General features: G+C 48.4%; 2 protein-coding genes across 4 annotated transcripts; one reads left to right on the forward strand and one right to left on the reverse strand.

The window, feature by feature from the left end:
- Window positions 1-123: 123 nt before the first annotated feature.
- BET1L (Bet1 golgi vesicular membrane trafficking protein like) lies at window positions 124-6111 on the reverse strand. Its single transcript, XM_048948769.1, has 4 exons — window positions 6005-6111; window positions 5758-5849; window positions 5230-5286; window positions 124-4536 (listed from the first exon to the last, which is right to left on the reverse strand). Exons 1-4 carry the CDS (start codon window positions 6021-6023, stop codon window positions 4369-4371), a joined length of 336 nt encoding a protein of 111 aa, XP_048804726.1. The 5' UTR covers window positions 6024-6111; the 3' UTR covers window positions 124-4368.
- On the forward strand, window positions 6088-16717 carry RIC8A (RIC8 guanine nucleotide exchange factor A). 3 transcript variants are annotated; one of them, XM_048948756.1, is made up of 11 exons: window positions 6088-6203; window positions 6645-6853; window positions 9109-9156; window positions 10621-11235; window positions 11839-11933; window positions 12826-12976; window positions 13794-13889; window positions 14177-14321; window positions 14456-14600; window positions 14843-14962; window positions 15528-16717. In XM_048948756.1, exons 2-11 carry the CDS (start codon window positions 6770-6772, stop codon window positions 15646-15648), a joined length of 1620 nt encoding a protein of 539 aa, XP_048804713.1. In that variant the 5' UTR covers window positions 6088-6203; window positions 6645-6769; the 3' UTR covers window positions 15649-16717. The 3 variants fall into 3 exon arrangements, with proteins under 3 accessions (XP_048804713.1, XP_048804714.1, XP_048804715.1); XM_048948757.1 differs by lacking the exon at window positions 6088-6203 and adding an exon at window positions 6229-6315; XM_048948758.1 differs by lacking the exons at window positions 6088-6203; window positions 6645-6853 and adding an exon at window positions 8677-8960.
- The last annotated feature ends 665 nt before the right edge of the window (window positions 16718-17382 follow it).

A 17382-nucleotide genomic window follows, 5' to 3' on the forward strand; every position in this document is an offset into this window, starting at 1 on the left:
CAAGTTAAGCCTTGTCCCTGTGCCTGAATGCCTGGGGGTGAGAACATGTGGGCCCTAGGGGTTGGGTTTCTCTGGATGAGGGGAGCACTTGAACACCTGAGTTCCTGCTAGGTAGCAGGGGGACCCAGCCCCTCATGTGAGCACCCACTGCCTCGTGCAAACATCCATTTCTTCCTGGCAAACTTGTACAAGCACCCCCTGTGCACCATTGCACACTGCACAGAAGTTACCACTAGCAACAAAACATATCTTTTAGTGACACAAGGCTGAAAATGTGATAAGTGAAAATCAAGGTAAGAGAATGTTTTGTAGAGCTCTTAGTTGTGGTTGCTGCTTTGTGACCCAGCTTTAGCAGTTGAAGGTCTGACATTTCAAAGCTTCTCACTTCTGTTCTTGTTTAATGAGAGGAAACTTGGGAATGTCTCTCATTACATTCCCTCCCCCTTCCCAAGCCACTCATTTGAGATGATGTGGAGAGAGAAATAATCACAGGCTTCTGAGTGCAGGACAGGAGGGAAAAGAACAGCAGGATTTATTTGCTTCACACTTTTCTCCCTGGTTGGCCTTTGCTGACAGGTTCAGAGCTGCATCTGCATGCCTCAGCCAGCCTGCAATCACTGTGCCAGCTCTGCCGGACAGTGCAGGGAGCTGGACTGGCACTCAGCCCTGACCAGAAGATGTACATTTTTAAGTAGTGTGTTAATCGCGTTAACACTTGAGGAAATTTGAAGTTACTCTGTGTGTAACACAGAGTGTTAATGTAACAATTGAGAGGGCTACTATTAGATGGTGCTAGAAAACAATATTTCAAAGAACAGTTAGCTTCATGCGAATTCCTGCTTTGTCCTGCAGTGGCAGGGACAATTCAGTTTGGATTCGAGAATCTTCATGTTCAGCTTTTCAATTTAAGGTTAATATTAAGGATTTAGCATGTGTGTATATATACACGCGTATATATAGTGCACTTTTTACAGGAAAAGCATGACTGAGTTCTGTACAGTTTAAGAACAGAATGCTGTTATCTTGATTTGCAGCCTAGCAAACACATGAGCAAAAGCACAAAGGAAAAACAGTCTAAAACCAGTGCTTTATTTACAACTGCTAAAGCAAATTGAAACTGCCACCATTGTGAAGATCAGACCGTTTTGGTGGCACTTCATCATAAGTCATCAGCTTCAAAATGGACAAGAGTTGGGAGCTGCCACGTTTAAAGGAAGCAGTAGTAAGAACCAAATGAAGTCACTGCTGCCTCCTTTTCTACCTGCCTTCCCTGCACATCCTTTCTCAGACTTGGAAAAAAAGACACCTAATCCAGCTACAGTAGGATTTAGTGTTTTGACATAGCACAACAAAGGTCAACACTGTCTATTTCTGTCTGGACCTGGATTAGTCCAAAGCCAAAGGAAACTTGCAGCCATTGATGAATATAGGCTCATTAGAGAGGAGGAAGACTGAAACAGGAGGGGGAACATGTCAGTTCTGCAGAGGTTACTGGAGGACAAGAAAGCCAAATAAGCAAAGACTTGGAGCAGGGAAAACCAGAATGTGCAAGTATTTGGTACAGAAAACAGATGAGATAAAACAGTGCTTTTGTGCAGCTGCTTTGTAGAGTCAGAGCAGGAGGCTTCTGCAGTGGAGGTTTGTCTCGTGTGAGAAAGAGCTTTTTGTTTCTGGTCTTTCCCCAGACAGGCATAGTGTTTTTAAAGTTATAAATCTCTTACTGGAATTAGAGGCAGTCTTGAATAATTCAGCTATGGAAGATCACAGCTAGGGTGTAACGCAAGTGAGATGCTGATTAGCCCAATGCAAAGACAGAGAAGGGAAAGGAACTTTTATTTTCCAGCTACCACACTGCATTGCACGTTTGTGGGGAACACTTGTTTTGTAAACCGAACTGGTTGGGGTGTGCTTTGCCACATGCCTGACACCAGCACTGCAGACAGGGCTCCGCAAAGCAAGTTAATTGTTTCTTAGGTTGCCTCCTATATTAATAAATTAATCCCTTAACCTTTGGATTGAATCTTTCCTCGACCTCTCCAGCATCACCCCACCAGCATGGTTTAGAAGTTTTACTGGACCTCAGCCGCACCTTTCAAAGTGCTTTAATAGCAGGGTGCTCTAATACCTGAAATTTACTGTAACAAGGCTGTAATTAGCTTTCTCATCTGTCCTCTTAAAATCTTTTGCTCTATACGTGTGCAAATCAAGGCAGCTTGTGGACTCTGACTCAGCCTTCCTGTTGGGTCCATTCAAAGCTTTACCTAGATGGATGATGAAGACCAAGCGAGCAGTCAAAGTTGTGCTCCTCAGCAACTCTTTCATCGCTGAAACCACTGGAAAGTATCGGGGTTAGTACCTAATGCTAACTTCATTTCAAAACTACAGATTTCATTTCAACACTGACACCAAGGATATTAACAGGTCTCCAAGTCAACAGGAAACTGAGACCAAGCACAAAAATCATACAGTCACAAGGTTGGAAAGGACCTACAAGATCATCTAGTCCAACCGTCTTCCCATTACCACAAGCACTAAACCAGATCTTGTAGCTCCTCATCCAGACACCTCTTGAATGCTGCCAGGGTCAGCAGCTTCACCACCTCCCTGGGCAGCCATTCCAGTGCCTCACCACTCTGAGAGAAGAAGTTTTTCCTTATGTCTAAGAGCTTAGTGGCTGCACTGGACTAAGTTGCACGTTCATAATTCCAAAGTTTATAAATCATCACCCTAAACTTTGCAGCTTCCAAAGCTCTGATTTATTAAACTTGTATTGACAAATGTCTGGATTTGTCAGATTTGGCAAATATCAGTAATGGAGATAAGACAAAAGTATCCCTTAAGAATTGGCTGCAAGAAATAAAGGCATGAACATCAAAACCATGTGATATGTGGAAATCCAGTTAGAATCAAGTGGTCACTGCATGGCAGGCGGCTGTCCAGACGGTGGCTGATGAGTGGCTGGAGGGCTACAGGCACAACCACACCACCGTGTTCCTGCAGCTGCTCACCTTCATCATCCACTCCTGCAGCTGCCAAGGGATGGTGACAGAGTGATGCTGTGGGAGGTGGACAACACCGCTATCATCCAGTGGCTGACGGAGCTCTTCCAGGAGCACTTGTCCAAGTACCTGCTGTCCCTGCAGATACAGCCCTGATGCTGTGTATGGCAGTGGCCCTGTGGTGCAGTGTCCTGTACAGTGGTTTACTGCTCGGTGGCCTGATGGAGGAGTTGAGGACGTGAATGCAGCACTTCCCAGCATCATTCCTCACCGATGGACAGCTCAAGTACTTGGGGTGGACCCTGTATGACAAGCAGGTGGAGGTGCAGCCACACTGTATCCGGGCACTGCAGGATCCATAGGTGCTGTGGAACATGGCTGCTCAGATGGAGCTATTCACTGGGTGCTCCAAAGGCTGCTTGTTAGTCGTGGTGCTGGATAAAGACTCGGAGGTGGAGTTTGCAGGGCTGTTGATCGAGGAATTCTCCCGGAGGCGCTATGGCCAACTGTCACCCAGTGTACCTGGTGGTGTTTGGCATTCACTGCACTGCCACCAGACTGTAACTGTGCCTGTAGGACCCTCATCGTGACAGTGACATGGCATTACCATGTGACAGTGACAACTGCCTGTTTGTCTGCCTGCTGTGCCATTTCTTCCTCTGCAGCGAGCTCCACGAGCATGCCACGTTCCTGGTGGACAGCTTACGGGACTGCACCAGAAAGTGGCTGCACAAGTGGGAAAGGGTCCGTACCATGCTGCTGTAGGATGCCCTCACTGACTACCAGAAGGCCCTCCTGGAGCTGTTGGCCACTGCCACCACACGGGTGACACAGGGACAGCCCCCCAAGGATGGAGACACCCTCAGAAGCTGCAGCATAAAGTACAGGTGGAAGAACACGTGTCTCAGCCATTGCTTGGAACCAGTCATGAACTGTTGGCCAAGTTCTCGGTGGACATAGAGAAGGTGATGCTAATGATGGAAGTGTTGGGGTGTATTGAACTCGGGGTGTACTGCACTAGGTGGATGGAGAGGGGGGCTGGCGCAGGCACTGGCCCAGCTCAAGGAGCTGGTGCAGAAACATATGGGGCTGGAGGTTTTGAGGGCAGATGCCTGTGCTTTGGATCATTCTGTGACCCACAACTGCCACTGTGTGGGCGTGGGGACCTCATCTGGAGCTGGTGACTGTGCTGTCATTAGAATACTCATTTTATCTTCAAGAACATTGGCAAAACACTGGTGAAAAGTTATTTGGAATGTCTGTTGGGAAGTCCCAAAGATCCCAAAGCATGGCAGACCTAGAAAGGCTCTGAAAAAGTCTGTCAATCACGTAATTTTAGTTCAGTGAAACTGCTGCACAAGAACCAAGATCAAGTCCCCATTTTGGACACAAGATAGTAGAGGATGAAGAAAACAACAATCAGTCCTATAGAAACAAAGCAGAGTAACTTGCGGTTCTCCCTCCCGGACCGTGTCATGGTGGTGAAACGCTTCACACTGCCAGTCAGCAGGCCTGTCACACTCATAAAATCTGAATCCTGGAGGAGAAAGAAAACACAGAAAGAGGCATTTTAAACTGGAAAAGCAGTCCACGAAGAGTCCTGCTTCCTGCTTAAAAAACAATTGCAGCAGGAGCTGCACAGTAACTGTCTGTGTCTCTGTGCCTATCATGTTTCTCTCAGTAGGAACTTCCCTGCCATTGCTCATGGCAACAGCACAAGTAAATACTTCATACAAAGGAAATGTCTCTACATAAGCTAGCACCACTAATGCATGCCAGGTCAGACTAAAAAGCACCAAAATCATGCAGTTTCTTTCCATCAGTTCTCTCTTTTCAGCATGGGGCAGCATGCATCTGTACCACCACCAGGTGGTAGCAAACAGGTCTCAGATCAATGCAGTTTGTTATCATTTTGACTCCTTGTCTGTTTTCCTTACTCATAAACTACCTCCCAGTTTTTGATCATGTTTCTCCTGAAACATCTCAAAATCTCTCTAACAGAAGCACAATTTCATGCTGATTCAGGGCTTCTCCTTTAAGATCTCTTGCCTTTACACCTCTTATTCCAGCTCTCCACTCTTCTAATTTCTGGGCTGAACAAATATCCATTTCAGTTACTCAACACCATCAGCGTACACGGCTATTAAACTTCCAAGCTGAGCTCCCACCTTTGACCAAACTGGTTTCAACATGGAAATTCATGTTTTTTACACTATTTTTGGTTCCTTACCATGCCATCCAGGTATCGGTTTTGTTCATCTGCATCTTTATCAATATCCAGAGCCAGCTACAGAGCACAAGAGAGAACACTGATATTAATGAACTTATAACACGAAGACAACCTAGAATGCATCTAAATGCTTGTAAAACCTGAAACACATGCTAGAGGATGCAGTGGCTTGCTCTTCATCTGCCACACAAACAGGTTTGTGAAGCACAGCCACAAAACAAGGTTCTTACTGCTCTTTCAGGCTGTCGGAATTCTTCAGCTGTAGAAATAAAGCTTGGCAAGGTGGCAGAAACTTTCATATGTCAGACATATAAAGCTCCTTCCAGCAATGCTGCCAACAGATGATGGACCAAAGATTCAGAATTGCCTCCTACTGGTACAAGCCATGCCATCGCATGACCACAGGGCTCTCCGAGGGCCGTTAAGACGTAGGAAGCCCACTGACCACACATTCGTGTTGCTCGTGAGACCCTGCAAGCGTACAACCGCGATAACCGCCTTTCCTTCACCACAGCACCAGCAACTCACCGACTTCAGCCTGGTGACTTTGCTGGCCAGGCTCTCTGCCATGCGCTTGTTTTCCACGTCCAGCATATCCTCCATGGCAACCGCATTCTGTCCTGAGAAGAAAAAAGATGCGTCTCATCAGCCTGGCGCGGTGCACCGCACATCCCCGCGGCGCGCTGGGCGCACTGCCCCATATGGCGGCGGGGCGCCCCTCGGCCCCGTTTGGCGGCCCCTCGGCCCAGCGCGCCGCTCGCGGCCTGCCCCTCACCTCGCCCCCAGTCCGCCATGGCGGCGCCCGGCGTGGCGGGAGGCGGTCCCGCCCGGCAGGAGGAGCCCCGCCTCCGCAAAATGGCTGCTGGGCCACCACCTTCCCCGTTGGGTGGCGGGGCCGGGCGCTAGCGCCGCGTGCCCTTGTGGTTAGCGAGCTCCGAGCGCGGGAGATGCGGCAGGGCGCCGGGGACAGGCAGGTAACGGTGCTTCCTCCCGCCCCCCCACCGCCTGGGTCTGCCCGCCTCAGGCCGTCCGCCGCCTGGCTGCCTGTCCTCCCCAGCTCCGCTCGCTTCCCGGGAATGTTTCTGGGTTTGTTTGTTTTTGTAGCTGCTCCCCGCGATGGCAGGAATCGGGGCAGGCCGGGGAGGAGGAGCAGGGAGCTATTTCGGGGAGCGCCGCGATCTGCCGCGGTAATCTTCAGGCAGGGAGGGGGGGCTGTCCCAGCGCTGCGCTGGGAGGGCGTGCATTAAACGTCGGAAAGCAAAGGGAAAGAAGAGGATTAGAGGGGCAGAGAGGGGGGCTGGCCGTACGTGGCTCACCCATCTGCTCTGCTTTATGGACGTAACAGCGAGCCATCTCACTTGATTTTTATTTCTTTTCCTCCTCCTTTTCCCCACCCCTTTCTGGCTCCCTCTCAGCTCTTAGGATCTAGATCCCTTTGCACCACTGTTATCCAGGAGCCCTGGAAGCCCCTCACTCCCCTTCCTCTCTGCTTCCCCTTCCTCTCTGCTTCCCCTTCCTCTGTTGCTGAGCTGTTGATGTAATGGAGCTCAGGACTGTAGTGGCCACGGTGGAAAACGGGGAGCAAGATGCGGTCCTCAAGGTGCTTCAGATCTACAACCAGGAGGTGAGTAAGCATCACACCTCAGCCTGATGTCACCTGCTTCTGTTGGCAAGCCTGGAAGCAGGTTGGCCTTGTTATGGCATCGCAGTGCTACCCAGCTGTCCCCAGTTTGTCTCCTCTGAGCATCTGTCTCTGTATTTCTTCCCTGGAGATGTCACAGACTGCTTTGTCTTATTACTTGCAGGCTGCATCTTGCTTGATGCTTTGCTAGGAAGCAGCTAAGCAGCCTCGCTTTATCTCGTTTATGCTGGAAGAAAAGCACATGGGAAGGATTTTCTTTATTATCCAGATCACAAGTTAAACCCCATGGGGGAATAATCGTGGGCATGAAGAATGAGTAGGAGGAGCCTTGATGTTGAGCAAGGCTTGGAGGTAATAAAGCTCACACCAAGGAGGAGCTGCAGGTGGAATTGTTGTGATTTCTAAGTGAAAGATCATTAGAAACTGGTGTGAACAGAGGCTGGAATTGGATTCAGGTGCCCGATCTGAAAGCTGACACATGGAATAGTGAGTGTGATATATGAAAAAGACTGTGTTGGGAAGCTGAAATGCAAGTGGCTCAGCCTTACAGTGGCAAAGATCATCTGCAGGGGTAGTTCCCTTTTGAAACTGTCTGCCAGGGAAATTTCCTTGAGAGGGTTTCCACCAGGCTAGAGCTGGCCCTGCAGATCTGTGACTCATTCTGCACCATTCCAAAGTAGGAGGGAAAAGCTGGTGGGGAAAACCTGTGAATATTTTACAAGAGTGTGCAAGAGGGGAAGAGCACTTCTATTTCCAGCAGTTCGTTTTGAAACAGGAGAGGTCTTAGCTAAGGACAGTGGATCCCTGTTAAAAGGACGGTTTGCAGGATTAGCATTGCTGGCAGCAGCTGGCATGCTGGAGAATTTAGGATAGCAAATGGCATTTGTTGTGCAACCATGTTGAGGCATCAAAACCAATGCCTTGAATTCCTCCAGCTGGTTTCTTTGTCAGCATATCAAGCGTAGGAAACTCGTGAGAATGTCAATGATTTTGCCAGCCTGTCTGGAAGAAATGGAGCGGCTGAAGAGATGAAACTGATGATAAACCAAGTGACTTCCTCGCATCGTTTTTTACTGCAAAAGCTGATGTTATATCCTTCCCTTGTGTGTGTGTGTGTGTGTGTATATTTAAATTCACTATTAAATATGGAGTCAGTTCCTGGTTGCCAGGAATAAAATACAGTTAAAGCAAACCCACAGGTGTGTTATGAAAATATATGTAAATGAGCTCACAGGAGCCTGCAAAGAAGCTCTGGAAATGCCCTGTGCAGGAAATCAGTCTGGCTAACGTTCTGACTTGAGAAGATTCAGTGATACAAGGAGAAGCTCCGCTCTGCATGGAGCTGGGGATGCTGTAGGAGCAAAGAACAAGGATTTGTTTGCAAGTAGCAAGGAGGTGAGGCTTTCTTTTAGGAAGGAAAAGAAACAATAACAAGGGGAGAAGAGTGTAGGCATACCTTGATGGTGTCACTGAGTGTAGTCAAGGTATTTTGCCCAGCAAGGCTGTGGATACTGAGTATCTGGAGGTGCTCAAGGCCAGTCTGAGCGACATTTTGGGCATACTGATCTGGTGGTGTTCGTGCCTGTGGCAAGGTGTTGGAATTGAGATGATCTTTAAGGTCCCTTAAGACCCAAACCATTCTATGAGTTATGGGGTATTTGGAATGTGTTGAATACCCACCTCACAGCTGCAGTATATAAAATTAAGCTCATCCATCAGAGAGGCGCAGCTTTGGCCTGTGACATGCAGTGTTCACCACTGAGCCAGCAGAAGAGTGCAATGGGTATTCATCAAATGTTTTTCAGGGATGAAAGAGAAGGAAAGCAACTTTGACCTGGCAGCATAGGCTGTATGTTGGCTTTTCAAACAAGTTTCATTCCTGCTTGTGGTGAGATGTAGTTGGAGTTGCTGGATACAAGCTGTGTTGAACAGAGAAGGCAATAATGAAGCAAAACTCTCAGCAGCAGGAAAACTGTCCTTGTGTCTGGCTCCTCAGGAGCCTGTGCTGCTTGTTACAAATCCTGTGAATACTGCAGACCTCTCTAAGTCCTCTGACACCTTGCCTCTTTGATTCCCTGCCTCTGAGCTGGTAAGAACTGCTCTTAAGAAGGCTTGTATGTCTTTGCAGTGTGTTTTTCAGACCTGTTGCTTTTGAGGCTTATGTCCATTCCCCGATTGGGGAAGGCAGTTTTGTGGAATTTTTTAAACTCATACCTTGTTTCTCTTCTGCCCTACAGAAATCTCAGTGCTTCACCTTTGATGATGAGGAACGGGAGGAGAGGAAGGTAGGCATGCTCTTTGGCTTCTTGTTTTTGTTGGATAATGAAATCTGCAGCTCTGAGCTTGTGTGGCAATGCTTGGAGGTGGCAGCTCCTGCAGGGCAGGAGATGGTTTCTTACTCCTGAACCTGATGAAGTACCTGGTGGGTTCTAGTAGGTGGTGGCTGAGGATAAAAATCAGCATTCTTCCAACATCAGCAATCACTTTGGGCTTCGTGATGCATATAGCATCAGCAGCATGCATGAGAAGTGTGATCGTGTGTGTTTGTGTGTAAATGGTGCAAGTCTGCTAAGCAAAGTTCACAGGAGCATGTAGATAAGTGCTTTTGCTCAGAGCCATCTGCAGGATTTGACCAAGGCTGTGTATTAAGAAACCCTTTCAGCTGGAATAATCTGGCACTCAGTGGAAAGAAATATCCCTGTCCATTTCCACTCGTGGCATTTCTCTTATGCCAGGGCAGGCCTTTGCACAGCTGCACTGTGGATATGCTTGGTGGGATCTGCTTTAAGAAAAACACCTTTTGTTTTTCTTCTGCCTGGGATATTTTCCATCTGGATCAGTTTTGTGGTGGACTGTGTGTGGAAGCAGGGGATTACTGGTGGAGTATGATGTTTTGATATGTGTAGTTAAAACCTAGCTGCACTGGGTTGTGTGAAGCTTTACCTTTTGCTCTTGTACTTTTCCATGTTTGCTATCACGTATGTTATTGTTACTCACAAGGGTTAGATCTTCAGCTGTGATAAATCAGTGTTACTGGAGCTCTGTCAGTCTGTACCTACTGAGGATCTGGGCTAGTAGGGCTCCAGACAGCTCTGAGATTTAGGGAGGTTCTTTTTATTTGAATCTTCTGAGGTCTTTTCCCCTCATTTCTTACCACATCACGTGCACTTCTGAACCCATTTTATTCCTTTTCCCCTCCCACAGCAGTTCTCTGGTGCTTCTCAGCCTCAGCAGTCTGTTTTTGGAGCACCCAAAGCAGATGCTTCTCTGGTCTTAAGGCTCTGGGTGTGTCTGAACCACTGCTGTTGAATTGACTGCTGATCCTCAGTGAAGATATAAGGGACTTATTTGCCCTGCTTTCTTAGCTTATTGCAGCTGTCAGGTAACCCATGTTAGCCAAAACCATCCTAACCATGGGTGAAGCTAAAATAAGTAGTTGTTCGCTCAGTCAGCAACAGCTGCATCTTCCTGTTCTCCACTTAGATCTGACAGCACTCCCCAGCCATTCTTTGTCTCTTGCTGGTTGTTCTCGCTTGACTTGGGTCAGCGTTAGGTGCCAGAGGCAAACACTTTGAGAGCTGCTGTGCATGGCCTGGATCAGAGCTGTTAGAAGGCCTGTATGTAGATGATGCTTTGTGTCTAGATGATGCTCCCATCTTTAGGGCGGGGTGTTACAGCATGCTACCTTGCACTGGGGCTGCATTGTGGAGTGTCAGCATGTGAGACATTCTTTGTTTTCAACCACACAGAAAATGGCCCAGTTGCTGATCAAGTTCCTGGAAAGAGAGCTCCAGCCATCCTGCCAGGTCACGTGCTTGGAAAGCATCCGCATCCTGTCCCGGGACAAATACTGCCTTGAGCCTTTCACCACCAAGGAAGGGCTGAAGACCCTCTCCAGGCATGCTGGCATTGATTACTCAGAGGAGCTCATCCGAGAGGTCCCAGACTTGGAGGTCATCCTGGAATCCCTCAAATGCCTCTGCAACATTGTCTTCAGCAGCCCGAGGGCACAGGAGCTGACAGCTGAAGCTCGGCTGGTGGTGGGCCTGACAAAGCGCGTCAAACTCTACAATGAGAGGAGCCTTCCTCATGAAGTCAAGTTCTTTGACCTGCGTCTTCTCTTCCTGCTGACAGCGCTGAGAGTGGACATCCGACAGCAGCTAGCCCAGGAGCTCCGGGGCATCAGCCTGATGACAGACACCCTGGAGCTGACTCTTGGCGTCAAGTGGATGGACCCCTATGAAGTTGTCACTGAGGAAGGACTGCTTCCACCTTTGCCTCGGCAAGAGACGGAGCGAGCCATGGAAATCCTGAAAGTGCTCTTCAATATCACTTTTGATTCCAGCAAGAGGGAAGTGGATGAGGTAAGCTCCTTGAGTGTTACACCACACTACATTCGCTTGTCTACTGGTTTTCGCCTCTTCTTGCACATCCTTGTGTTAGATACCAGCCCCCATGCGGCCTCTGCTTACATGTAAGTGTAGCAAGAGACTTGTGTGTCTGGACCTTTTTCTGTAGGGCACTGTCTCTGTCTGACACATTAAGACTTTTCAGCATTAAAACCTGCAAGTTGGGCTTTTTTCTTTCTTAATGATATTAATGACTTGTGCAAGTGGGAAAGCAGACCCCCTCCTCCCCCCCCCCCCTCCCCACATAACTCACTTATGTGTGCCTTGTTGCCTTTTGCCTCTGGACAAGATCAAAAGGAGGTCTGACATCATCTCTACTTTATCCCTGGGCCTGCTCCTGGGCCTCTTCCAGCCCTTGACTTGGTGCTGTAGAGTGATGGGGAAGGTATCTGGCAGCAGATTGAGAATCTGGAGGATATTTGCATGTATACCCCCTGATACAAGTGAGCAGGTTGTTGCAGGGCAGGGATGGGGCTGTGGGTTGTAGGGGCAGCAGGATTTGGTTTGTGGAGAATTCACTTTTCTGATCAAGGTTTTTGTTTTCTGTTTTGGAACCAGGAAGATGCTGCTTTGTACCGGCACTTGGGTGCCCTCCTGCGCCACTGCCTCATGATCTCTGCTGACGGGGAGGACCGGACAGAGGAGTTCCACAGGTCTGCTAGATAACTAGATAATGGCCTTTACTGGACACAGCCTCGAGGTCTCCCCAGCGCTGGCCCTGCCTGACCTTGGCATTAACATCCTTTGCTTATATGGTGATTGTTAGGACCACTGCTGAGAAGCAGGCATCTTTTGTCTGGTTTGCAAATTCCTCATGCTGCTAGAGTTCAGAAGTAGCCTTGTCCTTTGCAGTCAAATTGTGTGCAGTAATACCACAGCCTGGTTTACAGGAGAAAAATGTTTGGTCTGCGCCTTCCTGACTGCTGAGGTCATGTTCAGAGTAATGTATCAGGTCCCTTTGATGGTGCTACCCACAGTGAGCCAGGGCAGATGTTTTTTGTCTTTTTTTTTTTTTTTTAATTAAAGAGTCCCTGGGCTGGTCTTAATTAACTGTACGTCTCCTGAGCCATGCTCAGAAATTGCATGTGTTACACTGTTGGGCATTATTGGTTCAGAGCTGTCAGCTTTGAGCAAGCAGCACCATCTGTCCCTAGGAAGACCACAATAGAAAGGATCCTGAGCAATGCATTCTAGCAGCCATCAGAGTATGAATGAGTGATGCAGCAGCAGTCCCTAGAGACCACCCTCTCTCCACCTGGCTTGGTCCTAGTTGGCCTCTGTGTCAAGGTCTGTGGTTTTTCTGTTGTCACTGAAGTATTTTTGGACTTTCAGCAAGTTGTTCAACTGTACTGGGGGGTGGAGGGAAGCAGTTTCGCTTATTCTAGTGGTGTAGGTAACTTGGGATCCAGCCCAAAGAGAGCTTGGTTCTGTTTTCAGAGTCCTTTTGCTCCTGGAAGTTCATAAAGAACCTTGATTCCTGTATAGTTGGTGAATTTCTATGAACAAAGATCCATGACTATGTATACACCTCTGTTCTTTCTTAAGCCACACAGTTAATCTTTTGGGTAACCTGCCCCTGAAATGTCTGGATGTTCTCCTGACCCCAAAAGTCCGTCCGGGATCACTGGAGTACATGGGTGTCAACATGGATGCGGTTAATATCCTGCTGGATTTCCTAGAACGACGCCTTGACAGGGTAAGCTGAGAGGCTGCTGCACAGAGCTCTTCACTGCTGCTTTTCACAAGTTCAGTGCAGAGCACGTTTCTGTAAGCTTGCATTCAGCCTTGGTGCTGAGCAATTCAATTCATCGTGCCAAAATCACAGGAGTGCAAGTAAAAGGCATGGCTACTTTGGAGACAGTGCTGTACAGAAGTGGCAGTTGTAGTTGGTAGGACTAGAACATTTGTGAACTGGGAGGGTCACTGGCACTGCTGTTATGGCAGGTAGTGAGATTGACAGAGCCAGCAGATGCTTATCTTTGTGATTCAAATATTCTGTTTCACTCAAGTCAGTTATGATTTGGTAGGCAGCTTAATTGGTTGATACAGGCAAGTCTCTAGACTGGTGGCTTGTTATGACACTGTCCCAACAGTCTGCTGTCAGAAGACTGGCAGTCATAGTGTTATTTGTCAAGAGCATTTGTCTTTCTTTACTCCTCCTGGGCGCTTGTCCCGCTTCGTTCCATTGCTTTTGACAGCCTGATTTTTGTACTGTTACTGAACTAGTGGCCATTTTCATTCTCTGGAGTTATTCCAGAGGGTCTTCAGATTTTACTGCTGCACTTATCTGCTCTAGATGTTCTGCACTGAGTAGAAATGCTGAACAGAGGGACTCAGAAAGCCTTGCTGTTGGAGGAATGATGAAACATTGAATTTCCTGTAGCAGAAGCTGTTGTTATGTCTCAGTGTCCCTCTGTTTCCCTGCAGTTCAGTGCTGATGATCTCCACCATGAGCCAGGGAAGTTGAGCTCAGTGTAACTGACATGTTGCTCATCTTGTGAATGCTTCTGCAGGGACATAAGCTGAAGGAGAGCTTGACCCCTGTGCTGAACCTGCTGACTGAGAGTGCCAGAGTCCACCGCCAGACAAGGAAGTTCCTGAAGGCAAAGGTATGCCATGGATTCAGCTGAAAGTCAAGTGGTGGTGCTCTGAGGAGAGAGGAGAATAGCAAGCTGCCTAAATATTGCCATTCTCCAAGGAGACTTCCTCTCTCTGTTAGATTCATATATATGTGGGGTTGAAGCCCATGATGCGCACGGTGTTTTTCTCCACCTCCCCCCGTGCTCTGTGGATTTGTTAGACTTAGCTGACTTGTACAGTGCATGCACTTCTTTCCCTGCCTACCCTACGGATGCTGTTTCAGCTCCAGTTACTGCTTCTCGCTGTGGCTTTGTAGGTGCTGCCTCCGCTGCGGGATGTGAAAAATCGTCCAGAGGTGGGGAACTCGCTGCGGAACAAGCTGGTGCGTTTGATGACCCACATCGACACCGACGTGAAGCACTGTGCAGCTGAATTCCTCTTCGTGCTCTGCAAGGAGAGCGGTGAGTCACAGGGAGTCCTGGGGCGTGGGGTGGTGACCCTCTGCAGAGCACCGCTTCTCCATGGCCTTCAGCTGAGCTCACTGTTGGCACGTGCAGCAGGAGGATCAACACGAGGTCCGTCTCTCTCCTGCTAGTGTCACGGTTCGTGAAGTACACAGGCTACGGGAATGCAGCTGGGCTCCTGGCAGCACGAGGCCTGATGGCTGGTGGCCGGGAGGAGGGAGAGTACTCGGAAGACGAGGACACTGATACAGAGGAGTACAAAGAGGCAAAGCCCAAGTAAGAATTCTGCTTCCTCTCTGTTAGCATCCCCCTTCCTCCACCTCCTTCCTGCTCCAGCTCTATCTCTTTTTTTCCTGTCTATCCCTGCCAACTCCCTTGTCTTCTTTCATTATTGACGTTTTGCCCTTAGTTTTGATGTTGTTCCACTATCTTTACCTTTTTCTTGGGTGAAATGCTTCCGTGGCAGAGCTTTTACCTCTTTGCTTCCCTCCTTTGCACTGGTCTCACTGTTCTTGTAGCATTAATCCTGTGACGGGACGTGTTGAGGAGAAACTTCCCAACCCCATGGAAGGGATGACTGAAGAGCAGAAGGAATACGAAGCCATGAAGTTAGTCAATATGTTTGACAAGTTGTCCAGGTATGAGAAAACTGTGTGTGTTTATGCCTGTATTAGCGTCTGTGTGATTTACATTTATCACTGGCCCCTGCAGACTGTAGGGTCATGAGACTAGGGACGATACCTGGAGAAGTATTTCCAAATTTGCATAAGCTGGGTCCTGTTAAATCATTAATAGGTGCCACAAAGAGGGGCCTAGAGTCTGCTAAGTGTTCTGATTGCCCTCCTGAGGGGTAGGAGGGAAAGGGGCAGTACACTTGATGCATGAGTTTTTCCACAGTGTGTTAAAGGATGAGAACAGACGTTGATGTCTCTGTTTTCCTCTGGCCATCCTGCACTGCAGAATGAGACCCTAAAAACAGATTCTATTTCAGGGTAACTGAGAACTGCAAAACCTGTGGGTTGTATTTCCAGCTGTTGCCTCACTGTCCTCATCTCTTACATGGGATTTTTGCTTTTGGTGCTGGCTTGAGGGATTGCTCTGGGCTGCTTCATGCCAGTTTCCTGCAGTTCTTGCTGCAGGACTTCCTTTCCTCCAGTGCTGCTGCAAGTTTGTTACCTTCTCCCTTCTCCTCCCTGGTTGCAGAGAGCAAGTCATCCAACCCATGGGCATCACGCCGAGTGGCAACCTGGCCCCCATGGAGAATGCCATCCATGATATAGCTGATGAGAGGTCCTCTTCTGACTCGGACCTGGGGCTGGACTGATCCTGACCTCTTGCCCCAGCCTCAGAGAGCTGGGCGGCCTCCACCCACTCTCGTCCAGAACTGGTGCTGCACCTGGAGGCTAGTACCAGACCGGGACTCTCCCCATGGGATCTGAATCCAGCCTGGGCCCCTCACACTTCGCAACGAAGAACCTCCAGCCTCCTTCTCAGCTCTGTAACCACCTCTCCTTCTGGAAGGTCATCATGGCCTGGCTCCACTTGGTCTCTTCCATTGGCAGCTTTGAGAATATCAGACTCCCAATTGCTTCCAGGACTTTTCAGTAGAATTTTTTTTTTTTTAAATGTATGATGTTTGGGGAGGGGGGGGGGGGGGGGAAAGAGTCAGGGGAATCTTTCTGTCAGGTCATCGTGCTGGTATTTGTGTGGCTGTGTATCAGCGTGTGTGTCCCCATGTGTGGTCAGCCCTGCACAGGGGAGCTGTTCTCCAGGAATGCAGGTGGGACTGCAGACAAGAGTGGATGTTGCAGGGAATACAGCCTGTGGGATGCCTCAGCATAGTGTACCCTTGTCATGAGCAGTAAGTGTGGATGTGCTGCATGTGGCAGTAAGCATTATGACATCTGTGCAAACAGGATTGTGTGGATGTATATGAGTGCTGTGGGGAGCATGGTGTGTGTGCTTTGGGACAGGCAGGAGGGGGGGGGGGACTTTGAGACACTTCTGTCGTCTGCAGGAAAGGAACTTGTGACGACTGCCAGAAATGCTCTGATATTTTGTCTGTGGTACTGTGCAACCTCCTGTTACCACAGAGATTAGTTAGCGGTGCTCTTACCCTTCCCCATCTTACAATAATTGAAAGATTGGAATAGGGTCTGTGTGTGCTGACCTCCTCACCTGCCTCAGCTTTCCCACAGACTTGCTGCTGTTTGCACCCAGGGGCTGCTATTGGTCCTCTGCTATGGCTTACATTTCTTTTATGTATTTTTTTTTTTTCCTTTTTAAAGAAAATCTAGTTTGTCTTGTACCAGGAGTTCCAAAATGTAACTAACAAGTAGGAATGCAAATGTGATGCTAGAATAAAGAAAACCTTCTGACAAATGGGTGCATGGCAGTGATTTCATTGAACGAGTTCTGAACAAGCAAGGAAGGATCATCTTCTGATTGGCATGTGGTTCTACCCCAAAACAGTGCCCTGAAGGGTAAAAGCCAGAAAGACTCCTTCCAGAAAGCAGTACCACCACATTTCTTTCATCCACCAAATAAGTGGTAGCAGATCACTTTACCAAGACAGGGCCTTTCTGTGATGAACCCATGCTGCCTATGCCTGTTAACAGGTTTGTTCTTTAATTACCTTTCAGTAGCACCCAGGATAATAGTCTCCATAACTTCTCCAGAGACAGATTGGACAGATAGGTCTGTAGCTTCCTGGGTCTTCTCTCATGCTCTTCTCACAACTCAGGATAACGCTGTCCAACTTTCAGCCTCAGGGACCTCCCCAGGCTCCCAAGATCTTTGGTGAATTGTTGAGAGAGATTCAGCTCCTTCTGTGCTCTGAGGTAAATCCCACAGACTGATAAATGCTGAGCTGATACATCTGGAGCCATATGTGGCCAAATGGAATGCCACTGCTCCTCAGTTGTGGTCCTCCAACCTAAAGGGCTGGACAGCTCAAGATGTATCACAAATACTAAAAAGTGAGGCAAAAAGAGCATGAAATACCTCTGTCTCTTTCTCATCCTTGATTGCTAGGTGACCATCTCCACCAAGGACCTGT

Source organism: Lagopus muta, chromosome 6, assembly GCF_023343835.1.
Source record: "Lagopus muta isolate bLagMut1 chromosome 6, bLagMut1 primary, whole genome shotgun sequence".
NCBI classification, from domain to species: Eukaryota; Metazoa; Chordata; class Aves; order Galliformes; family Phasianidae; genus Lagopus; species Lagopus muta.